This window comes from Crocodylus siamensis, chromosome 14, assembly GCF_052110815.1.
Source record: "Crocodylus siamensis isolate JL-2025a chromosome 14, ASM5211081v1, whole genome shotgun sequence".
In the NCBI taxonomy this organism is placed as follows: Eukaryota; Metazoa; Chordata; order Crocodylia; family Crocodylidae; genus Crocodylus; species Crocodylus siamensis.
In genome coordinates this window covers 8,653,443-8,677,854 of record NC_143408.1, presented here as the reverse complement: position 1 = coordinate 8,677,854, position 24,412 = coordinate 8,653,443, and the positions used below count along the sequence as shown (strand labels likewise).

General features: G+C 56.7%; 1 protein-coding gene across 3 annotated transcripts; it reads left to right on the top strand.

Moving 5' to 3' along the window:
* Positions 1–2,230: 2,230 nt before the first annotated feature.
* Positions 2,231–22,711, top strand: MFSD12 (major facilitator superfamily domain containing 12). 3 transcript variants are annotated; one of them, XM_090027599.1, is made up of 10 exons: positions 2,231–2,575; positions 10,546–10,756; positions 13,063–13,195; positions 13,690–13,887; positions 14,771–14,863; positions 15,140–15,232; positions 17,020–17,190; positions 17,765–17,859; positions 18,574–18,704; positions 20,206–22,711. In XM_090027599.1, the coding sequence occupies exons 1-10, from the start codon at positions 2,305–2,307 to the stop codon at positions 20,292–20,294; spliced, it is 1,485 nt and encodes a 494-aa protein (XP_089883725.1). In that variant the 5' UTR covers positions 2,231–2,304; the 3' UTR covers positions 20,295–22,711. The 3 variants fall into 3 exon arrangements, 2 of the variants coding, with proteins under 2 accessions (XP_089883725.1, XP_089883726.1); XR_016439169.1 differs by lacking the exon at positions 17,765–17,859; XM_090027600.1 differs by lacking the exons at positions 17,765–17,859; positions 18,574–18,704.
* Positions 22,712–24,412: the final 1,701 nt, after the last annotated feature.

Here is a 24,412-nt window from a genome sequence, read left to right as displayed (position 1 = left end):
TCCGTGCCAGGTAGCGTAGCTAACACGAGCAGCTATGGCAAGGCAGCAAAAAACATGGGCTTTAGTGCATGATAGTGACCAGGGCACAAGAACCCAGGGCATGTGCTCTGGTTGCTAGTGCGTCCACCAAGCCTTCTCTCCTTGACACTTAGACTGAGCAAGCATATGCTGTGCTTACATGTTCACTTTCCTGTATAGACACACCCAAAAGTTGCCTAGCCTTAAACCAGTTAGCCTGGCTATCCTAGTGTATCCCTAGCAATATGGAGCTCAGTGCAAAATACAAAACTCAGCTGGGATGCTGGAGGTCCAAGTGCTGTGCTGCTATGGCCATACTACTACCAGTGCTCAAGACAGCCTGAGGGAAGCTAGCTGGGATGTCTGCACCAACTGCAGTCACACCTTGGGATCTTAATGTAGATCAGCAGTCCTTAATCTGGGTTCAGCAGCCCCCAAGGTGCCATGACATCCTTTTACGCATCCTGCAAGGTAGTGTGTAAACATCTACAGTGTCACAAGATACACCTAGGAATTTCAAATAGGACCCCATACTCTCAAAAATGTTCTGACCCGTTGGGATCTTTCTGAGCGTTTTGCGGCAGATGTGCTCTATTTTTTTGTAGTCAAAAAACTAAGACCTGGCACTTCCCCGTGGTTGCCTGGGGTCTAATGAGGTTGAAAACCACCAGTGTAGATAGACCTCGAAAGCACTGCGAACACCCCTCGCATAGCGGACTGGCTTTTATCTGTTCACGGAAATATTTAAGTGAATCTTTTTGCATACGGGGTGTCTGAAGTCAAGCAACCAAACCAGTGGTCTGACTCTCAGAGCTTCCCACAGAAACAACTGCTCTATGCCTTACATAGCCCTTTACATCTGAAAATGGTGCTATTAATAGTTTTCAGTTATTTTTATGTAATGCAATCTTGGACTATAAGTACAGAGAGCTTGATCCTGCAGGTATTGCCATAGAAATAGGGTGCTCGCTACCATGGAGTTTAATATTTTACCTGCCAGAGAAAGCAAGTGTCCAGCAGCGTTTCCAGGATTGGACCCTTGGATTGTAAATTTCTTGGGAAAGATTAGTAGCTCAGAGTGATGCTGTAGCCATGATGGTTCAGAAATTATGCCAGAGGCAAGGGTTGCTTGGGATGATGTCTTTTATTGGACCAACCGAGTAGAAAATCCCAACTGTGGGTTATCCCAGCTACACAGCTGATCCAGTAAAAGATATCCTTGCCTCTTGGGAAAGGTTCTCACTTCTCACAGGTCTTGTCACAGCAGCAGAAAGTGCATGTAAAATGCTGCTAGGATTGTGACTTCTTTGGGGAGCAGCTCTCCCTGTTCTGCATGTGTACAGCACCCTGCTCAGTAGGCTGCTGGGTCCATGGCAGGCACTACTTCGGGCCAACTAAGCTAGCAATTAAAATAATATCTGGGATTGCTATTAGTACCACCGCTGAGTCACACGGAGAACGCTGCTGTCGCAGCCCTGCAAATGGGCCGTGCGCGACTGTCAGTGCATCTGGGCAGTCAGTCTCCCTGTCTCTGCACGCTTCTGGCTTGGGATAAATGTTAAGCTAGTTATACCGGGAAGCTGTGACTCATTCAAAACAGGATACAGTCACTGTGCAACCAGCACCCCCCCTCCAGAGCTCTGCCAGCTGTTCCTGCTAAGGCTCCTGCAAACACAAGAGCCAGTTCCCAGTGTCTCGAAGGTCAGACACTAGCCACATGACTGATCTTACTCCACTGACTTGCATGGGGCTCACTGCCTGCACACCCATTTCCAAGGCTGGGACCTTGGAGATCACGGCCTGATTTGCAAGGCATTTAGGTGCCTGGTTCTCACTGCAACCAATGAATGAATCTAGACCCAAGCAAAGGGACTCCCTTTGACGGCTCAGGGTGCCAGACCCAGGCCCCTAATGCTTCCCAGTGGCCCAGCCACCGCCTCCCCCTTCTCCCGGGTCCCTCCGCAGCCGGGGATGCGCAGATCCGGCCCGCTCCTGCGCTCCAGGTGCCCACGGCGGGGTGAGGAGTGGTCCGGGCCAGGAGGGGCCGGCCTAGCCGCTCTCTTGTGGGCTCAGCCCGCCGACTACCGCGTCCCGTGCAGCCGACCGGAGGGGCAACAACCGCACGCACACCCGGCGGCAGCGCCGGGGCGGGGGGCGGGGCCGGGAGCGGCTCCGCCCCGCCGCGCCCCCATTGGCTGCGGGCGCCGCCTGCCCCGAGCCGCCGGCCGCGCGGGGGGAGCCGCGGCAGACGGCGGCCGGGCCGCGGCGGGGAGCGGAGCCGGGCCCATGGCGGAGCCCCGCGGGCGGGCGCTGCCGGCGCGGGCGCGGCTCAGCTACGCCGTGGGGCACGTGCTGAACGACCTGTGCGCCTCCATGTGGTTCACCTACCTGCTGGCCTACGCGCACGCCGTGCTGGGCTACAGCTCGGCGGCCGCGGGCGCGCTGCTGCTGGCGGGGCAGGTGGCGGACGGCGTCTGCACCCCGCTCGTGGGCTACGAGTCGGACCGCGCGGCCGGCTGCGGCCGCTACGGCCGGAGGAAGTCCTGGCACCTGGCGGGTGAGCGGCCGCCCCGTGCCCACTGCCCCCGCTGCTCCGTCTGTCCTCCGGGGGGGGGCTGCCTCCGTCCGTCCGTCCTCCGGGGGGCTGCCTCCCTCCCTCCGTCCTCCCGGGGGGGCTGCCTCCGTCCGTCCGTCCTCGGGGGGGGCTGCCTCCGTCCGTCCGTCCGTCCTCCGGGGGGCTGCCTCCCTCCCTCCGTCCTCCGGGGGGCTGCCTCCGTCCGTCCGTCCTCCGGGGGGGGGCTGCCTCCCTCCCTCCGTCCTCCCGGGGGGGCTGCCTCCCTCCCTCCGTCCTCCCGGGGGGGCTGCCTCCCTCCCTCCGTCCTCCCGGGGGGGCTGCCCCCCTCCCTCCGTCCTCCGGGGGGCTGCCCCCCTCCCTCCGTCCTCCGGGGGGCTGCCTCCCTCCCTCCGTCCTCCCGGGGGGCTGCCCCCCTCCCTCCGTCCTCCCGGGGGGGCTGCCCCCCTCCCTCCGTCCTCCCGGGGGGGCTGCCCCCCTCCCTCCGTCCTCCCGGGGGGCTGCCCCCCTCCCTCCGTCCTCCCGGGGGGCTGCCCCCCTCCCTCCGTCCTCCCGGGGGGGCTGCCCCCCTCCCTCTGTCCTCCGGGGGGCTGCCCCCCTCCCTCCGTCCTCCTCGGGGGGGGCTGCCTCCGTCCGTCCGTCCTCGGGGGGGGGGCTGCCTCCGTCCGTGGAGGGTTTTACAGCCTGGGTGGGAGTGAGAGAGTTGTAGCCTCCGGCGATGCCCTCCAGCCCGATCGAGACTCATTCCACGGCTGCAGTGCACCTGAATACCTCTCCGATCGGGCCATGATCTGCAGGGTCCCAGCCTTGGAAATGAGTGTGCAGGCAGTGAGCCCCATTCAGATCGATGGAGTAAGATTAGTCGGGTGAGCAGTGTTTAACCCTCCAGGTGGGCACGGGCTGGGGCTAGGCCAGCCTGAGGGGACAGTGTTTTGCTGTCACCCGCGTGTCGCCAGCGGACACTAATGTGGCGCTGCGTGGCAGGACCTTGAGGCTGCGGCACCCCGGTGGAGGAGCTGCCCCTCTGAGCTGGAGGAGACGTGCAGGGGCCTCCGGGGAGGATGGCAGGGAAGCAAGGCTGGAAGGGGTCTGTGGGGGTCATCTAGGTCAGCACCTGTCTGTCTATTTGTACATCCGTATTAACATGGCACTCAGCCCCCGTCTGAGGCAGGGTCGTGCTATCTGCCCCATCCTAGACAAGTCCTTGTTTCGCCTGTGATCAGCTCTGCGAGGCACAGCGCCCTGACTTGGTACAGGTAAAGGCGGGGGCGGGGGGCAGTGGTGGTCAGTGTCCTGCTGCTGCCAGGGCTGTTAAAAGACACTAGCGTGCTCCCAGGGAGGGGGCTGCAGAGGAAGGCAAACCCTCGCAGTCCGCACCAACCTGACCACGTACCCCTGTGCCTTCCTGACCCTAAATGCAGCTCTTGCTAAGGACTGGCTGGTGTTGGGATGTCAGAGATAACTTAAGCTGGTCAAGATTGCATAAGAATTGTTAACAGTTAAAGTCGCTTTGAGTCTGTGACAGAGGCTGGATCTGAGAGCTGGGCTATATTTCAAAAAAAAAAAAAATAAAGTCCAGGACACAGGAGTCATGTGTCTGGCTGATTCCCATGTAGATGTGCTATGCTGGCAAATCACCTGAGTTGGTACCGTCAGGGAAGCCCCGTGTCCTGTACTGGGGCAAATGTCCCTAAGCAAGTGTGTCCTATGCTGTGCTCTGAATTGCAGGGAAGCCAGCCCTGCTGCAGGTCGCTGTTTGGGAGCATAGTCCATGGACTCGTGCTTTACTGCTGGGCAGGCAGCCCCTCTTTCCCCCAACCATGACCCTGCAGGCAGCCCCTCTTCCCCCCCGCCATCACTACCATCACAGGCCTTGCGTTCTAGCATGCCACACAGGGCTCGGGTCTCCTGAGAGGAAAGCTAAGGAAGAAATGACTAAGTGTGCAAGTGCCTGCCCATGGGGATTTCTGTGCTGTTGTGAGGCTTTTCAAGTTGCTGTGATAGGCAGGGCTCTTAGTACAGGCTCATGCAGAAGTTCAGTTATGATGATGAAAAAATGGATACCAAAATGAGATAAAACATCCCAAATGCTTCATTTTGATAATGATGAAGCAACTTCTAGCTTTGCAGTCAGAAATGCAGAACCTCACAGCTTTCGGGGGGGGTGGGGGTGCAGTGAATTATGCTTCTAGGATGCATCTGGCTTATTTTTTTGCTCCCAAGTGGTATCTCCTCAGAGTTTCATGGTCCATTGAGCTGGAGGAGCCCCTGAACGGAGACAGTTGAGCCTAAGGATTTAGACTTAGTCTGTAGCTGAGTTTTGCTGGTGGAGCATATTAGTTAGTGTTGAGGTAAAAAGGTGTGTGTTGGGGGGGGTGGAGGGGAGGGAATTGCATTGTTGTCCAGCATCTGTATCAGCAAAAGTGTGGCAGATTATACTGTGGTATAGTGGTTATACTGTGGCAAAGAGACTGTTTTGTCAGGTGGTTTAATTTATTTGGGGATCCTCCTTGAACCTCAGCAAAAGAACCCATCGCCAAAGCACACGTTTCTCTATTAGACAGGTTGGCCAATGTAGCTCTTAGCCGGGAGGGGACTTGCTTTCTTGGAGTGCTGTCCACCTCTGTTTGAAGGATTTTGATGCCTTTGCAACCTCTCTGTGAAGGGGAGGATTTTTTTCTCCAGCTCTCAGGTGGGGAAACTGAGGCACGGAGCAGGGAGAAGAGCCTGTGGCAAATTGGAGGTAGGATCTAGGAGTGCAGAGCCAGGGTCTGGGCTGTAAGACTGACACTGTTTCAAACCTCAATATTGTGGACTGGTTGTAACAAGCAGGGTGACACCAGCAATAGAGTTGTAATTTATGGCACAGTTGTTACATTTATCTTCAGAAACGTTGCTCCCTTGCTCTGTTATGCCACAGAATAGAGTGCTTAGTGCTCACTGAAATGATTTACCAGTAGAAATGACTTACTATCATTGCTTGCTGTATTGGCTAATCAGTGCTCCCGCACTCTCCACCCTCCCCTGGGCATACTGACATGTATTGGATGCTGTCAGGTCCCATAACCCACAACCAGTGTGGAGGGCATTCAGTCCCTTGCTGGATTGGAGGCTCGAAGAGCTGCAGGAGAAATATGAGCTCCTTGACTGCGTGGTGCTGAGGCCGTAAATACAATCTGAGCGTCTTGTGCGTGTTTATTCCTGAAGGATTCCAGTGATGGGTCGGTGCTATGTTCCTCTTACAGACGGGATGCAGGGCCAGATCCGCAGAGGACCCGGATCACCCGTCATGGAACTTGGGAGGAATTTGGGCACCCAAGTCCCAGGGCGGAGTCCTCTCCCTACTGCACCCCACCCCAGTCTTAAAAGCATCCAAAGTCTGTAGGCCCTTGCATCTGTCCAGTGCGGTTTCTCAGACACCTGCAGGTCTGCTTCTGCGTGCAGTCAGGGCTGAACAGCTCAGTCTGATTATCTGATGTCTGAACTTCACCGGGCTTGTTAAAGGAGATGTTACTCTGGTCCTGCCTCTAGAGGGGCCCAGTTCTGTAGGCTTGTGTGGACAACTTTTGATTCATGCCAACACGGTCCGACCGTGGACACTGCTTTTGTTTGAGAGGGACGCCGCTTCCTTTTCCTTCAGCTCGATCAGACATAGCAGACTGGTTAAATTCCCACCCCTGCCTATGAGGCAGGAAACTCCTCTCCCAAAGTATGCTAGTCTTGGGTGGGGAGCAGAGAGGGACACTTCTTGCCCTTGCTGTTGACGCTGTGCCCCTGAGCCAGGCGGAGGGAGGTGGCGTGCGAGGGCCCTAGCAACTTACTGTCCTGCTAGGAGAGCAGCGAGACTGTTAATGGGCTGTGTGGGGAAGGGGGATCTTGGCCTTAGAGAGCACTTGGTTTTATTCTCATCCTGTGCCTGGAACTTCTCTTTTGTGTTTCCGGTCCAGCAGCGCTTCACAGGAAGCTGAAGCCGCAGAGGCTTGGGCCCACTTACACCATTGCTGTGTTTCTGATAAAAATCAGTCCTGGACAGAGACTCTGGCAAGAGCTTCCTAGCCTCCCTGCATGTGACCGAGGCACCCCAATTCCATCTGCTATTTTTAGCAGGCACATTTGTGATGGAGCCATAGCATGAGGGGACTTCAGGAAATGAGTGCCTCCTGGGGCATGCAGGCTTCAAACAGATGGGTCAGTTGAAAGCCCTAGGGACCCTTTCATGCTGGCTTCCTCTGAATGCTGGGGGCACATCCTGACCTGCATCCCAGCATACAGTGCTCATTGATGTCCCCAATGAGGACACCATGTTGCTCCCAGGCTCAGAGTAACAGCTTTGATCTCCAGACTGGTAAGTGGACTGTCCCTGCTGGGCACTTAGATTTGTTTCAACTTGATCCTGTCCCATGGGGTCTTTGATTTGAGCTGTCCTAAAGTGCATGCCCAGCTGGGTCATGAGGCAGACTTCTGACCGCTGATCACCAGTGTAACAGCTAGAGGGACAGAAGCCTGGTGTGCACTAGAAAAATGTCCCTTGGTGACAGGGAAAAACATGCCCTGCTAACTTGGAGGCTGATTCAGCTTGCCCGGCTAAACTTCAGCAATTGCTGAGTCTGGTGTTTGCAGATAAGCTAACTACTACAGTTCAGGCCTTGAAGGAGTGATGCAGGGAAAAAAAATCTCTAGACTTCGCTGCAAACTGGAAATGGGGCCTGGCTGGCCACAAAGCCCATTGGAAAATGTGACTGGGGGAGCTCACTTCAGCCCCCTGCTTATCCATAGCATGTGTGCTATGGGGATCATTCCTCTACCACAGGCTGGTTGAGAGGCACAGCTGCGCCAGTCTTGGATTTAAACCGATGTAGTTAAAGCAGTGTGAGCCTGGTGTGAACGCTCTCTGGTATGAGAGGCTCGGCTGAAACGGACTTGGAATAGATTTAAGCTAAACTGGCCATGCAGGAATGTACGCTGGTTTTAACCAGGGTTTGTCTCCACTGGGATTGCTCTGCAATAGCTATTGTGCTTTACCTTCACACCCCATCTTAATCTGTATTAACTCAAATGGAGACTAGCCCTAAACCTGCCTACCTTTTTACTGGAGTCTAAACCGCTGTAACTGTCTCATTGAGAGAAGGCTTGAGACTGCTGGTCCTGAGGATGCTATGTGTCTGCACAGCATCTAGCACTGTGGGGACATGATGCTGGCAGAGGCCTCTATAATGCCAATGATGTTGTAGAATGGGGGGTGTTGGAGGGGTGGCAGGCGGGCAGCACTGGAAGATCCATGGGCAACTGGTGTCTCCTGAGTCTGGGGGGGCACCAGTGCTGCGTGACTGCGGGGGTGGTCCCCCAGTGGCCAGCTGGCAACTGGGTGGTGGGGCAACTGTCAGCACTTCTGCACGCAGCACGGCGGCAGTGGAAGTGCTGGGACTTCTGCCGCCGGCACTTCCACCACCAACATCCCACCAGTGGAGCCAATTTTGTGGTTGGGAGGGGCACAAATACTCTCCTTGCCCCTGTATCAGCCAGAACACTTGCTCTCAGGGGGGGCATGTGCCCCCTGCATGCCCCCTACAAGTCGCCTATGGGAGGACCAGTGCCTCTGACTAGTGCTCAGTTTGGAGGAAAACTGCAAAACCATCTGGTTAAGAGTTGATTTTAAAGCCAAATGCTGGCAAGCTGGGATTTCCTCTCTCAGGTGGGATCAGCTCTTGTGCAGATCTTTGTAGCTGGTTCAAAGCTGCAGGGACTTGCTTGGCAGAAAGACTTAAGTTGGAATCTGGGCCTAGACCCAGAGTTGTCACCCGCGCAGAGTTGAAGAAAACAGTTGGAAACAGGATCCAGCCCAGCTGCCCTTCACGCTTCCCCTCCTGCAGGTGAAGCAGCAAGCGTGGCTGGGAGCAGGAAAGCATCTTGGTGCACTTGAATGTGTGCATTAGACAGGATGTGACACATAACCCCGTGGAAAGGAGATGCAGCCCAGCCAGCCTGCTCCTGCTTGCACAAAGCTGGAGCGTGGATGTGGCCTCTTCCTTGTGAAAGGGGGCCATGGTACTTAAATTGCTGTACTGTCTCTCCATCCAGTTAAAAGGCTGTGCTGGAGACAGGGAATCTCAGCCTTGGCTGGCACTTGGTTTCATTCTCGTCCTGTGCCTGGCACTTCCCTTTTCTGTTTTTGGTCCAGCGGTGCTTCATAGGAAGCCGAAACCACAGCCTAGCTCTGAATGAAGGTGGTAGCTTCTGAGAACAAAGCTGCCAGAGCGTGGGGGGCTTGTTTGGAAAAGCAGCAGCAAGGGCATGTCTTGCCTCAGCGGAGTCCTGGTGCCACGATGCCTCTAGCAGCTCTCAGTGCATTGGTGCCAAACCTGTGCTGCCTTCTCTCTCTGTTGGCTCTGGCTGGGACTTTTGGGCAAGGTCAGGAAGCAGCCTTCCTGTTGGTCCAGAGCCTGCAGGGAATGGTCCACGAGCCTCCTAATGCTGTCTCTTCAGCCTGGCCCTTGCTTATGTTTTGCCTTCTTGAGGGGCCTCAAACTTCCTTCCTTTCCTACTCTGGGCCTGGCGGTTTGCAAGTGCAAATCCTGCTGCGGTGGGTGGAGGGTGCAGGTGCCCTGTACAGGGAGGCAGGGTTATCTGCATGCTTACCCCGGGGGAGGCGAGAGCAGCGCCGAGATGAGATGATGTGGAGGAGTCACAAGCCGCAGACCACATGGGTTTCTCACGCGTCTTGCTTCTGCAGAGAGAAGGGTGGAAGGGGCCTTCACGAGACTTTTCCGTGGACAGTCCTCTGAAAGTGTTGATGGGGGAAACGATCTGGAGATGGTGTCTGCCCTTGGGGGAATGATCAGCTGCTGAAACTCTTCTGCTGATTAATGTCTGTCCATGAAGTAGTGCGCTGGCCTCAGAAGGGCTACTGAAGAGGGTTTCTCCCCTAGCCTCAGTGGGAACATGAGGCACTGTTTGAGGCACAAAACAGGGAGCCCCAGCTGGATCTTGTCTGAGGCTTGATCCTGGCTCAAGATGCCCCCAGATCTGGGGTAGATCCTGGCTCAAGATACTGCCTCACTGTCTGACCTTGAATTTACCCATGTTCTGGGTCTGTGAAACGGGGATTGCCACCTGCGCAGGCAGGAAGGGGGCTGCTCTTGCTGTCTGCAGGGTGAGGAGCTGGTTGGCACCTCTGTGCCTTGGTTTCCTGCTGGAGAATCCTGGGCCTGAAATCTCTGAACCAGCAGGAAACTCTTGTCTCTTGAGGAGCAGCCTAATGCAGCAAGCTCCTCCACTTGGTGCGGGATTGTAGCTTTTTGCTCCAAACTGATGCTTAGAGAAGCACACTTGTGCCTTTGGGTGCAGAAGAGATTGGCCTGGGAGTAAGAAGGGGATGTGGGCCTGGAGCATCACTTGCCCAAGGAGCATTGCTTAGGCTGGAGCAGGGACTGGATCCTGCAGGCTGTGACTCTGGGGCTGAGAGACTCTCTTACTTGCTGTGTTCTCCCTTGCAAATAAAAATATTGCCTGCTTTGGTTGCTGACTCCTTCACTGTGATCCATGTGATCCCAAATTGGTCCAGGGTGCTGGTTGCCTCCAGCCTCTGTGCATCTAGGGGTGCTGCCGCCTTATGGTGACAGTAGCTGCTTTCTGTTGTCTGAAGAGGCGGGAAGGTATCCAGGAGGCATTTGCACTTTAGCTGGGACCTTGCAGAGAAGGGGCTCCCAGGACAGTGCGCCATGGACACAGCTCCTGAGTGCCAGGGGAGTGAGGGGTGATGGCTGGCATCCCTGTGAAGTGCAGCAGACCCTGCTTGCAAACAGTGCTCTGTTGTTTTGTAGTCTGTGGAATAACTTGGTCCCTGCAGGGCCATGTGGGTAGAAATGGGACTTGTGCCTCTCGGGCCCAGCTCCCTCCCTTGTGTCTAGCTGGGAACAAAACCAGGCATTTAACTCTCGTCTCTCTTGCTTCCCCAGGGACTATCTGTGTCCTGCTGACTTTCCCCTTCATCTTCAACCCCTGCCTGGGCTGCCAGGAGAGCACACCCCAGTGGGCAGCTCTCTTCTACTTCATCCCCTTCATAATCATCTTCCAGTTCGGCTGGGCAGCCACCCAGATCTCCCACCTCTCACTCATCCCGGAGCTGGTGACGACCGACCATGAGAAGGTGGAGCTCACTGCTCTCAGGTGAGAGGTGCTGCCTGCACTGTGACTGCCGAGGCTGCCAGCTGGGTCCAAGCCTGGGGCTTGGTGCTGGTGGTGTGGGCTGCTTCTGCAGCAGAGGGAGCAGCCTGTTGGCTTTGGAGTTCAGGAAGGGGCTGAGTCCCCTGCCTCAGAGGCAGGCGGTGTGCTCTGCATATTCTTTCAGCCAGAACAGGCCTGGTTTGGGGCCCCTGTGCAGGGAGATGCTGCGGGGAAGGTTGGGCTAAACCGGATGTGCTTGGCTATCATGACAGTAGGTGATAACCCCTCTGCCTCTCCCAATTGCCTGGACATAGGCTAATAGGACTTGCTGACTGCTTGGTAGCGTTATGGAGTGCCAGGGGGCCCAGCCCTGCCATCGCACTGCCCTGTACCTTGTGCAGCACCTGGGACTTGGCACGAGCCATTCCAGAGGCAGCAGGATGGGACCTGCCGGCAGGTTCTTGCTGTACAGTGAGAGGTGGCTGAGTGGATGGCTGTTTTCTCTGCATGACCAGCTGCTGCTCCAGTGGGCTTCTGCCCTTGCTTTGCAGCTGTTGCTGATGTATAGGCCCCTTTGGGGGCTGAGAGGATTAATCTGGACTCCTACAGGATAAAAGCAAATAAAGCCTGACAGTCCCCAGCCTGAGCAGGATCCTAATCCAAACCTGTCACCTGTGGGCTGCCGCCTTGCATGCCCCTTCTTTCGCAAGGGGTCTTGGGCTGGATCCAAAGTGCCTGGGACTCAGCCCTTGGCTCCTCTGGGTCATTGCATTGGGCCTGAAAAGCACAGGCCATGCTAGGTACTGCCCAGTCCCCATATCCATTCCCCCAGGCAGCCAGGCTCTGGGGTGTGACAGATCCTGGACCCCCCTGCCATGCAGGAACAGTGGTAGCTGATGGTCTGTCTGCTCCAAGGAGTTCCTGCAGGAGCCTCCTCCGGAGCAGGTAGTGAGGTAGGCGCTGCCTTGCAAGGGTCCTCTTACAAAGCGAGGAGGAGGGGGTATTGATTCCCTTGGGGAGGGTCCCTGGGAGTCTGTTGCATGTGCCCAGCAGCTGCAGGGGCAATGCAGGTAGACTAGGTGCCTGGACTGGTCTGCTGCCCTAGATGAGCCCAGCCTTGTGACCCTGTCTGTTTTCCTGAGGGGAGAGGATCTGAGCTGCCCTGCAGCCTGAGATGTTTGGGTCTGGGATTCTGGTCCTAGCCATGGAAACCAGGTGGGGGCTATTTTGGGCATTGGTCGGAGGGGCCTGGCACTCTGGGCACTTTTACACTGAAGCATTCTGATTAGAGCGTTCTGCTTAATCGACTCTGTCGGCGCGCTCTCCTCCGAGCGCTCCAGCGCGCTGCACCATCTTGCCTATTCAGCGTCCCCACGTTTCAAAATGGGGGTGGGCAATTTAACTAAAGCTTGTTCAAAGTGCCCCCCCACCATCATTTTGAAATGCAGGGCATTGAATACATGAGATATTGCAGGCTTTTTAATTGGAGCGTGTCCTGAGAGCCACTCTAATTAAAATGTGCTTCCCCCTGGCCCTGTGAGCACATGCACAGGTGTCCTCTGAGTGGATGGGTGCTGTGTATGGAGCTGGCCTCACCTTGAAGCAAAGAGCCCTCAGATGCACAGAACAAGCAACCCCAGCCTGACCAGCTGCAGAGCCCAGTGCCATGCTGCGTTATCAGGCTGGATCAGGTGGTAGGGGTGGCTGCCTTATCGGCTTGAGACAAATGCATGTGGCTTGGTTATCTGCCATCAGTGGGTGGAAACCACCTCACTGCGGTGAGCTCTTTCAGAAAGTCACCCCCAAAGGACGGATGTGGACAGCACAGGATCTGCTGGAGCTGATGCTGTGTTTGAGCTGGTGGCTCAGTGGGACCCAGCTGCAATAGGACCCAGACAGGGTCCCAGGGTTTAGTATCCAGCGCTGTGCTGGCTGGCATCCCCCCAAGTGGGTGGAGGTGAGTACTGGTCTCAGCAGTCCTGGAAGCACAGAAGTGCTCCTCCCATCTTGGCAACAGAGACCTCCCCCCTTCGTGTGTTCAGAGACATGTCTTTTCAGGATACACTCTGGATGCTGCAACACCCTCGATCCCTCCAGCAGCAGGCTGCATCCAGTGCATGCTTACATACAGCTGTGCCTTGCCATGAGTGTGGCAGGCTGGTGGCCTGGGTTGCAGAAATAATTGAAACTTGGGAAGAAGTTGCCCAAACCAGAGACAGAGCCTTGTTCTTTGTCTTCCTCCTCCACTACACAGTGCAAGCTGGAGGCCACGTGCGAACACCCCATGAACTGCTGTGCTCTCCCCCCAGGTACGCCTTCACTGTCATGGCCAACATCACTGTGTATGCTGTGGCCTGGCTACTCTTGCACTTCCAGATTGGGCGCACGGGGCCACCAGAGCAGATGGATCACCTGGGCAAGCAGGACATCCCCCTGTTCCGGGTGAGCTGGGCAATGTGCAGGGGAGGGGTGGAGCTCTGCAGGGGGGGCTGGGGTTGGGTCACCTGCAGATCCAAGACTCCTGGGTGTGGGGCAGGATTCTGCGCTCTCTTCCCTCGCCCCAGGCTCACACGCACGGCCGGCCTGTCTGGCTGGCTGGCCTGGGTAGGAGGGGTGAGCTGTGGCTGTGATGGCTCCAGGGGTGGGGCAGGTGAAATGAGGGGTACCAGTGAGATGGTGCTGGGACTCAGCTTGCCCCCTGCCCCAGTACAGAAGTGCTGGGGGAGTCGGAGGGACAGCATGAGGTACCTAGATGCAATTATGAAACCCCCAGCAGATTGAGACTTGGAGCCCAGGGTCTCCTAACCCAAATCTCCCTGAACTCACCAGAGGTGCAGCAGTGGATTAACCCTTGCACGCATGCCTGGTGTCTGCTCTGTCCCCGCTGGCTTCTGTGGCCTGTCCATTCAGTCTCCTTCCTTCCTGCTCCTCCCCAGAACTTGTCCCTCATCGTGGTCGGGCTGGGTGCCCTGTTCTCACTCCTCTTCCACATGGGCACCAAGGAGAAGAAGCACCCCCAAGCCAGGCTGCCTGACCCCGAGGAGCACACGCCACTGCTGCATGATGGGGGCAGGACCCCCCCACTCCCATTTATGCTGTGGAAGCACTGGCTGCTAGAGCCTGCCTTCTACCAGGTATTGGGGACTAGGGCGCGGGAGCTTCATGAGAGCTGAGCATCACTGGCTGACCTGGGCCTGTGGGATGGTGCAGTCCAGGCAGCAGTGAGGTTAGTGCTGTGTGCCCCTGCAGGGCTCATCTTGCCCTGCTTGATTGGCATCACTTCCAGAGCTTGGCCCCTGCTTTGAAGTCCATTGTACTGACATCTTTGTGTGGCTGCTGCTGCCCCACCAAGAACAGACCAAGATCCTCCTTGCTTTGCTTGGTGACTTGCAAGCTGGGGCCTCTGGGGACTTGTTCACTCACACCCCTCCCACAGCAGGTGCCTGGGGCTGAGCATACCCATCTGCCCAAGGCAGCTGATGTGCTCCAATCTTGGACCTTCCTCAGGGAAGCTGCCCTGGGCTTGTCCCTAGACCTGCTTTTGGGTGCCTTGGGAGCAGCCTCCCTGGTGATCTGCCAGGTCTGGAGCATTCAGTGGGGTTGGGTGGCCTTGCCCACACTGCAACCAGCCCCTGCAGCTCTGTAGCTGAACCGTGAAGTCTGCAGTGAACAGCCCTAGTCTTGCCAGGGCTTGCCAAGGCATGGAGCAGGGAGGAGGGGCTAGGAGTTTGCTGTAGTGGCAAAGAGAAGGAACATCTGCTTGTGGCAGCTAGCTTTATTTTGGGACCTTGCTGGCTAGGCCTCCTATGGGACAAGAGCCTAGTGGGGGCTGAGCTGATGCTGGCCCTACCCCTGTAATGCCCTCTTTCTCTGTGCCCCAGGCTGGCAGGGGCTCAGTGCTGTGTGCTCCAGGCGCCCTGTTCGTCCTGCACTCGCTGCTCTTGAGCTGTGCTGGATGGTGGGGTGGGGTGGGGTGGGGGCGAGCACCAGCTGAGCTGTCATGACTCTCCCTTGCAGGTGGCGATGCTGTACATGGTCACGCGGCTCATCGTCAACCTGTCTCAGACCTACATCGCCATGTACCTGACCAACTCGCTGCTGCTGCCGAAGGTGTGAACAGCAGGGGGTGCCAGCAGGAAGGGTTCCCGCCAGTGCTGGGTGCCCACCCCCTTTGGGGCATGGGGCAGGTGCTGCCCTTGAATACTGGGCTTCAAATAACCTTTCATTCATGTGCTTGCCCCAAAGGTGCCCAGGGGCAGGGCTGAGGTGTCCTTCTGCTGCTGGGGAAGGATATGGGGCAGGGCATCTCCTGCTTGGGGGAGGAAGGGTCCTCTGAGTCTAGCATTGGCTCCAGGGCTCACCTATCCTCATCTCTCCCCTCTCCAGAAGTTCATTGCCACCATCCCCCTGGTGATGTACATCAGCGGCTTCCTTTCCTCGTTCCTCATGAAGCCAGTGAACAAGTTGATAGGCCGAAATGTGAGTAGCTGGGCGCAGGGGGGTGGGGGTACAGTGTAGCCTGAAACCCAAGCGTGACTGAGCCAGAGGGAGGGATGGAGCTTCTCATGGTCGCTCTGTAGGCCTGGCAGTGGGATCTGGGTGGTCCTGGACACCTCGGTGATTCCTAGCATGCATCTAAATCCCCAAGGGTCTGGCTGTGGAGCCCTGGGAGGGCTGGAGTCCCAGAGAAGGGGTTGCAGCTCCCACTGACAGGCGAAGGCAGGAGGGCTACCCTCTTGGTGCCAACTCCTGCTTTGCACAGCTAATAGTGCCATGGCGCTGGGGAGTAACAGCAAGTGCTTGCATTCCTGGGGGTCTCACTTGTGTGGAGCCCCATGCCCTGCCACTCGCTTATTCAACAAGGCAGTGAGCAGGAGCAGAGGCAGGGATGGACAGCAAGCAGTAACAGGAGTCAGCTGCAGGCAAGAAGAATAATGATGGGCCTGGACATGTCTGCATAGGACTGAACAGGTTTGGGCTGTGCAGGAGTCAGGCTTGGGAAGCATCGGGGGTGTGGAGGCACTCGGTCAGGGGCTGGCATGGAGGCGGGCAGGGCCTTGCTGGCTGATGCCTGGGCCTTGTGATGGCAGCTGCCAGGTTATGCAGGCCATTTGTAAATGCATTTGGGTCTGTGTTGAATCTCACTGGAGCTCTGCTCCCCAGGCTGTAGTGGGAAGGCTACCCTGGAGCCTTGTGGCTCTGACTGAAATACTTCTTGCAGAGTGCTGTTTTGGGGCTGTGACCTGGGGTTTCCCCAGCTGGGGAGGTCAGGTCATGAGTTCATCACCCTCTCCTCCCCAGGCACAGCAGAGTTTCTCTGAGTGGGAGCCCAAACCACTAAGTCTGAGTAAACCCCCTTTTCTGGGCTGTGTACCAAACCAGCTTTGTCCTACGCTTCTGTTACTGCCGCAGCCGCCGGTTTCGGGACGTTTCAGTCTCACAGTGGAGAGAGTGAAAGTGAACAGGCTCGTTGTGCAGAGCTGGCTGTGGCTTTCAGGCTCTTGGGCACTGACCCAAAACTGCAGTGCTGGACTGGCTGTTGTATGTAGGGAAGGGTGTTTCTGCTGCTTGGGGTTTCCCAGATTGAGTTAAGACTCCTCCAAGAGGCCCAGCTCTCAGAAAGTGCTTAGCTCAGGCCTGTCTGGAAATCAGGGCTCATGCAAAGTCATTTAGGGCATGGGACACTAGACTCTCCAGCCCATCAGTGCTCGCCCACAGCCTGGTTATTTCATGCACAAGTCCAGGGCACAGGAGTTCGCCAGACTGGTCTTGAGGGTTCAGCAGGACCTTGCAGCTCAGTGGAGACGGCCCAGGCAGGGCGAGCAGCACCGGGAGCAGAATGCAGCCACTGTTGGAGCCTTGCTTCAGCCCAGGGCAGTGTGTGACGGCTTGTTCGGTGTCTTATGACAACCAGGCTCCGATTATTGGGGAATCTTTCCCTCTGGGCAATTATGTCCACTGTCCAGAAGCTGCAGAGGTGACACCAGTGTGCACTACAGAAGGGACTCCTCTTTTAGGAGGAGGGTCCGTGTTTGATCCTGCCAACAGGATCATATCCAAGTTCACCAGAGAGCTGTGCTAGCCTGCATAGGCTTCCATGCTGCTCTGCAATGGGTCCATCATCCTGACCCCACCTCTGCTCACTCCTGTCCTGACTTCACCTGGTGCGCTGCTCTGCTAATGGGTGGAGCTGAAGCACAAGGATCCCAGGAAGCCAGGGTTTAAAGAGTTTTTCTTCTTCTACCCACTTCTTGTCTCTGGAGCAGCTGACCTACTTTGCAGGGCTACTCATCATCCTGGCCTTTGCCGCCTGGGTGGCCCTGGATCGCTGGATAGGAGTTGAGATTTATGGAGCAGCAGTGCTGCTTGGGGCTGGCTCAGCCACCATCTTGGTCACGTCCCTCTCCATGACTGCTGACCTGATTGGGACCAACACGGTATGTTCCTTCTGCTCTTGCAGGTGGGACAGTGGGATGGGCTTGGTTGCTGCTGGGCTGCATCTCTTTGGGGTTAGAATAGCCAGTGCGCAGCTCCTTGCCATCCCTGTATGCAAGGGCTTCTTGGATACTGGTTTAGGACAGCCCAGGGAAAGGCACTTTGGTGGCACCTGCCAACGCGGCTGGGGCCAGGGCTGCATTCAGGGATGGTTTTGGCGTAGAGCTATCTGGCAACACCAGGCTCTGGGCTCTTGGGGCTGAGCTGTTCCGGGGTTTCCTGTCCCTGTGCCTCTAACATTACTCAGCATGCAGCTTGTCCATGCAGAATAAGGCCCCTGCCCCAAGCTGAGGATGCTGCTGCAGTAACTCGTTTTCCCACGAGAGGGCACAAGGGCCCCATTCCTCATGGTCATGGCCAGGTCTCCCTGGCTCAGCACTGGCAACAGGGTGCTTGAGCACTAAAGAGCCCAGCATAGGCCTGCATGCTTGGATTCGGGCAAACTCTGGGATGTGGGGGCCTCCACTCTCACCTAGTGGTAGGAAGATCTCAGCACTGTTTGTCTTTGCCTTGCAGCACAGTGGAGCCTTTGTCTATGGAGCCATGAGCTTCACAGACAAAGTGGCCAATGGGCTGGCAGTGATGGCCATCCAGAACCTGCATCCCTGCCCGTAAGTGGTCGCTGGGCTGGGTGCGGAGCAGGGCTGAGACAGCTCACCAGAGACGGAGATCTGGACTGACTGGGGATTGTCTCTATGAAAACGGGCCCCTTACCCCCCCAGTCTGTATGGAAACCAAACACTTCAGCTTCTGGGCATGAAGCGCTCTCAGGACTCCCTGGAATCCTCTTGGGTTTAAACTGTTCAGCCTCAAACAAGCCATGCTGCCCCCAAACCACTTTTTTTTTTCTTAACACATTGGAACTCCCTGCAGACCAGATACAAACAGTGAATGTTGACGTGGCTGGAGCATGACTGCCTGGGGAAGGCCAAGGGCTCCAAGAGGGTTCCCCTTCTTCCCCACCCTGCCTTGCAATAGGCCCCTGTGTCCTCTGGCAGCCAAAGGGAGTGACCTTGCAACTATCCGCACAGCCCTCTGAGCAAAAAGAGCTCCACTAAATGGCAGCTGTAGTAAGCAATCCTCTACCCACCTCCCAGCAGAATGATATGGGCACATTTGGGCAGTGGGGCAGCTACGCCATCCCTAGTGTTGGTGCATGGCCTAGGAATGACTGCTGTATGGGTGGCTGCACTTTGCTGCACCCAGCTCTCATCCAGCCTGCCCAGAGCACCATCTTCTCCAGCGTGGGTGTCAGAGCCTGTGGGATTTGGGAGCTGGACACCCAACTGGTGCCTCACTGCAGTCTTCTTCCTCTGTCTCTGCAGGGCCCAGCTCTGCTGCACTGCTTGTATTGAGTTCTACCACTGGGTGATGGTGGTGGTCACTGGTGGGGTAGCTGTGGCTGCTACTGTATGTCTGTGTTGCATCATGATCTGGCCGATCCAGATCCGATTCCGTGAGTACCATGTCCTGGAGGGGGCTGGTCTGCCATGTGCAGAGTCAGGGGCCGGGTTTTATGGGCCCATTAGCCGGGCAGGATCTCCTGCAGGGGCAGGCACCAGCCCTGTCTGACCAGGTTACGAGTGAAGGAACCTTCTCAAGCCGTTCTGGCCACAGGGAAATCCCGTACCTGTGTCCCAGTAGGGTGTGTGTAGCCCGGCCGGCTATGGGGCATCTCGCGGTGTCCTTCAAGGGATGCTGTGGGGAGCCAGGTAACGTTTCGCCATAAGTGGCATGTTTAACTACCAGAAAACTACACTCTTCCCTCTCTCATTGTGCCTGCAGTTTCCCCTGCGAGTCTCCTGGGCAAGTACCCCACCCCTGCCCAGCCGCTAGCTGTTCTTCACACGGAGTCCTAGAGACCACCCCCTCCCCTTCCCTCCCCCAGCCCTGTCTCCAGGAGGGTCAGCCAACCCAGGCCGTGGCCCCAGCTGCATGCCTAAGCTGGGGCTCCTAGTCCCTGCTTGCCGCATGTATGCACGTGAGCCTCTGCAGTGCACTGGATGGCAAAGCCTTGAAGGTAAAATGAGCAGAGCTTCTGCCACGATGCTGCTGGCTGTGCAGGAGGGAGGCGCGGGGCAGGCTCCCACAGGGCTTGGCAGCGCCATTTCCACCCCAGAAGGTGGCCGTGTCCCATTGTCACCCAGCCCCACTGGCAGAGTCCCTTAAACTCCCGGACACCAGGTGGTCCCTGCAGCCCTGAGACAGGCGTTGGGAGAGGGTGGTGCTCCTGCTCCTCACTTCCCAGTAGAAGTGCCAATGCTGGTGGGATCAGGTCATCAAAGCCAAGCAGTTTGAGTGTGACAGGGGCTGGGGGACACTGCTCTATGGCCCCATGTGCTGGGGGCTTCAGCTTGCTTTGAATGCCAAAACAGTGCAGCCTGCTCCTGCCGCTCATCAAGCTCTTGCTGTTTGAAGCCAATGCACCTTGTCCTCATACTTGGAGCCAGGCAGGGGGAGTTGGGCACCAGGGTCCAATGCTGGATGAGCTGCTGTTCCTTGGCCCTGGCCCACTTGGTGCTCTCTGCAAAGCTGCAGCACTGCCTACTGCTGGGGGAGCTGGCCAGGCTGGGGCTGGGGGGTGGGTTGCAGCACTGAGGTCCCAAGGTTTCCTAAGAGATCTGCATGGCAAGTCCCCCACCGCAGAGCCCCCCGTGGCTCTGTCCTGCAGGCCTTGAGGGCACTGGGCCCTAGAGGAGGGCAGGCCGTGGGCTTCAGCACACATGAACACTGCTCCCTTCCCCTCCACCCTACAGGGCGGCAACTGGGTGGCAACTGCTAAGCATCTTAGTTTAGGATCCCCAGTAGCAGGGGCTCTAGTGTGAGCTGAGGGAGGCGGTGGAAGCAGCTGAAGGGACTTCAGTGAATGCCAGGGGGAGCTGGGCAGGGCCCCGAGAGGCCAGCGAATGCCTGACTGCCCATGGACAGCAAGGCAGACACTGCTCTTCTTTCCACAGATGATGTCTCGGTGCTGGGGCTGGCCGGGGACGCACTTGGGGAGGCCAGGAGTGTTGAAGACAGGAGCCGAAGCAACACGGTCAACTGAGGGGCTCTCGCTCTGAGCCAGGACTGTGCCGGGCTGCAGGATGCTCTAAGGCAAGGGGCTGGTTGCAGGGGCAGGGCTCCTGCTGAGGCCATGCCTGGGGCCGGCTGCCCCACAGCCCCATGCCCCTTGCACAGGCTTTCCCCTCCCTGCTGCGATGTGCAACATTCCTGATCTGCTGCTCGGGCATGGGTGTGGGGGAGCGTACCTCCACACATGCCTGCATATGCCTGTAACACTAGGACTGGCTGGATGGACAGATTGGCTCTGCCCAGGCCGGGGGAGGGGCCGCGGGGCAGAGCTGAACGTTTTACCGTGCTCATAACCTCATGTCTGTAAAATAACATTTTTTGTACGAAGTAGCTTTGGCGTGAAGAGCTGGTGTTGGGTGCCAGCAGTGTCTTCTGGGCTGAGTGCCACGCTCGGGGAGGTGGGCATGTGCCGGCAGGTTGCAGTACCCAGTGGGGCTGGCATGGTCCCAGTCCCTAGGCCCCTGCCGCTCTGTCTCATTCTGGGATCCAGGTGTGCCTGTGCCCTCACTGCTCAAAGCCCCCGGTCCTGGACTCCTGGGACTGACTCAGTTGTAACTCTTTGGCCCCTTTCTAGTCTCTGCCTTAGAAGAGACTTGAGAGGCTGCCCCTAGGTCCCCCCCCCTGCAGAAAGCACAAATCCCATCCTGAAGCAGGTTTCTTCTCCTTGTGAAGTTGGGCTTCAGCTTCTCCACCTGCTGCTGGGGCTGGTGATGCTGCCTGTCCAGTGTCAGCACTGCCTGCCCCTGCCCTGGCCCTGCATCAAGTCTGGTCTCTCCCCAGAGCCCACTTCTCAGATGGCTGCAGTCCCCTGCCCCCTTTTCTCTGTGCCTGCCGTCTTGCTCTCCACCTCCTGGGAGCAAGCTGAGTTACCCACCCCAGGCCTGGGCTCCTGAGGTGCCGCCTACCCGGTTGGTACTGAGGGGTGGGCTAGCCAAGGCAGGGGCTGGTTCAGCTGGGTGGCAGCACAAGGATTTCTTCCCCTCCCTCCTCCCAGGGAGGCAAGAGAAGTGCTCTTCCCCGGGGAGGAGGGGGATGAAGGCTGGGACTGTCTGCACTGGTCCTGCTCCTCTGTACTAGCTGTGTGCTCCCTGTGCTGGTGCTACCTGGGACCTCTGAGCTTAAATGACTAAATCTCTTCTGTTTTTATTTTGAAAAAGTGAGGGGGCTGGGCAGGGTGGCAGGGCTGCCAAGCCAAAGATTTTCTATTTATTTATTTATTTTTACTGACACGTTTTACATATTGTAAATGTAACCCTTCAGCCAGGCACTGGATGGCAGTAGCGAGGGATGGGTTCAAATGCAGAGGTTTAACACCAACTTTCTAAATCTGACTCAAGCCCCCAGCCAGAGACCTGGGGAAACAAGTGTTATCTGGGTGTTGTAACGTGAACAAACTTCTCCACTGACAAGCAGCATTCGGCTAAAGCAGGTTTATGGCAGTGGGAAAAGGAATGAACACGTGACCTTAAAGCAAACCTTAACTAAGTGAAACCCAAACTGTTAATAGCCAGGGCTTCATTGCCAGCAGCAGTGAGTTTGCACCATACAGCCTCCACCCCAGAGATTCCCTACTCACCCCACACCCTGACAGCCCAATTTCACCCTGCACTGTGCTACACTCCCCTGCCCCCCAGCAGCCCACCCCCACCTTATTTGTGGTGGTCTTGCTCCCCCCATCTTGTCATGGACTCCCAGCCACTGCCTATCCCCCTCCTCTCCCTGGCCTTATAGCTCCATTCTGGTTGCACACCCCCTGCTTGGTGCTCCAGACTGTCCAGGCCACAAAGCCTCTTCTACCATTCAGGTGAGCAGTCATTACAGGCAGGCAACTATAGATGGGATACAGTGGCAGCACATGGCTAAGGGGAAAGGACCACGGAGGCTCTGGTAGGCCATAAAGCCCTGATGTGGCACTTTGTGCTCTATCAGCAGTTGCATCCAGTCTCTTTCTGATCGCAGATCATCCATCAAGCTGGTGGTTTCTCACTATTTCACAGGCAGTTTAATTTTGTTTTACTATTTTCCAGGCAAGAATTTTTATCTTTTTTTAACAAATTGTAAATTTAAGGACAGTTGACAGCCCTGCAGGATAGCAGCTTACAGACTAGCTGGTGTAGAGACGTGAGCTTTTACAGGCAACAGCCTACTTCCTATGAATGGCCTTGCAAAAAGAAAGGATATCAAATAAAAAATAATTAAATACAAAGAAGATGGATGAGGGGGCAGTGCTGCGAGAGGCAAAGGCGAGTTGAAAAGGTAAGGGGACAGACAAGGTGGTTAATGTACTGAGGGACATAGTAACTAGCAGCTGGCATTAACAGCTAGTCCAGGTAAAGGGATAGGAGTCTAGTGTCTGTTGACATGGTACCTGACACAATATATCATGTGGATAACTCCTTGTTCTGTAGTTTTGTGTTCAAATTGTTTTTCCCTTTGTATTTAAATTCCTCTCTATTTTAAGCCCCCTCTATGAGGCTCAGAGGTGCCGCCCTGCCCTGCCTCTGCCTGACAGCAGCCACCATGGCTGACCGACCACCTCTGTCATTTAAACAAGAATAACTCCAAGGCAGATCATTTTCCAGCAGCCCAAGCTGAGCAGCTCCCAGATCCCCAGCCCTGAACAGGGGCTGGCCAAGCCCATAGGGCTCTAAAATAGCAGGTCTAACTGGACCAGGCTGAGTAAATACACAGCAAGGTAAAACCTCTGCACCCACCCAGTCCTAGCACAGTCCAGAGCCCTGTCTGCATGGCAGGGATTTGGGAGGTGCTGTTGTATGTGCAGCAGCCTGTCATCCAAGCCATGCCGACATCTGGCTTGCGATGCCGCTTCCAGCCCTGCTCTGCTCTGCTTTCCAGCTGGCAAAGCCTCACCCAGGCCTAGCTGGGGCTGAGTGCTGGCTTAGAGGAAGAAACCTTCCCTGTGCCTCTGCTGAAGCCCCCTATTCCCTGCCCTCTGCCCCTGGCAGAAACCCCAGGCTCCGCAGTGAGGTTGTGGAGCAGGAGACCTTGGCACACTTTTGCCCGCTCTTTCCCCCACCCCTGTTGCTGGTGGCACTCTGATGGGGGCACAGCGGCTTGAGCTGGGCTTTGTGCTGGGTTTGGTACAAGATAACAGCGTCCTTGGCGTCAGTGCTGGGTGCTGCACAGTCTCTGGCTGTGGCTGGGGCAGGTAGTGGTTTGACTGAGGATCCAGGCCAGATTCTCCAGCTCGGGGTGGATTTCTGCTGAGGCCAGGCACACTCCTGCACCTGTTACCATGGCCATGTCACCGCCTTGGCCCCGTGGCCAGCAGCACAGAACTGAACAGGACCGGCTCGTGCTCTGGCACCACGGAAGCAGGGCAGGAAGGCCCAGGACCCTGCATGAAGGCCTCAGCTCCCATGATCACCTTGTGCCAGGGCCAGGAAGGAGGCTGCTTAGGAGCATGGCTGTAGTAGCTGCCCCCTCCCTGGAGCAGGGGAAGTGCATGGACATGTAGGGCATGCGCTGAGAGCCCGGTGTGGATAGTACAAGGTTGGACATGGTTGTGCTCTCCAGCATCCCCCAGTTTCTCCAGGCCGTGTTGCTGCAGTCTGCCCTGTGATTCCTCCATCCTCTGGTAACAGAGGCAGCAGCATCCCTGGTTACTCCTAGTTACTGTATCCATGGAGAGGCATGGAGGGGATGCTAGACCAGTCTGTGGTCAGGTTAGTTCAGTGCAGCAGCCACTGAATTGAAGTAGCCGTGTCCACGTGGCAGCTGGGGGAGGAGGTGCAATACCTCCATCGTGGGAAGGGAGGGGCAGGTACAAGGGGGCCTTTTCTGTCCCTGGGCAACACCTGCTCTTGTCACTCCACTGGGGAGGTAATTTGCTGTTTCTTGGGCCACCCGCACCCACAGACCCCCCTGCCACACCACCCCAGATCTTTTCTATTCCCTTCCCCATTACTGCGAGCTCTGGGGTTACTGTCCCTGCCTGGGTGTCCCAGCTCCTGCCTGCTCCCCATCGGGCTCCAGAGCCCTGGGCTGAAGCCATCATGCAGTGCTGTCTGGGACAGGCTGTCACCACTCACCTGGGCACCCTTCCTTCTCACCCACGTAAACACTGGC

Excerpts from the sequence above, each read along its gene's own strand:
- MFSD12 (XM_090027599.1), top strand. The coding sequence starts at position 2,305 with ATGGCGGAGCCCCGCGGGCGGGCGCTGCCGGCGCGGGCGCGGCTCAGC. Across the intron at positions 10,757-13,062 it reads GTGGAGCTCACTGCTCTCAG|GTACGCCTTCACTGTCATGG; the intron begins GTGAGAGGTGCT and ends CTCTCCCCCCAG. Across the intron at positions 17,191-17,764 it reads ACCTGATTGGGACCAACACG|CACAGTGGAGCCTTTGTCTA; the intron begins GTATGTTCCTTC and ends TTTGCCTTGCAG.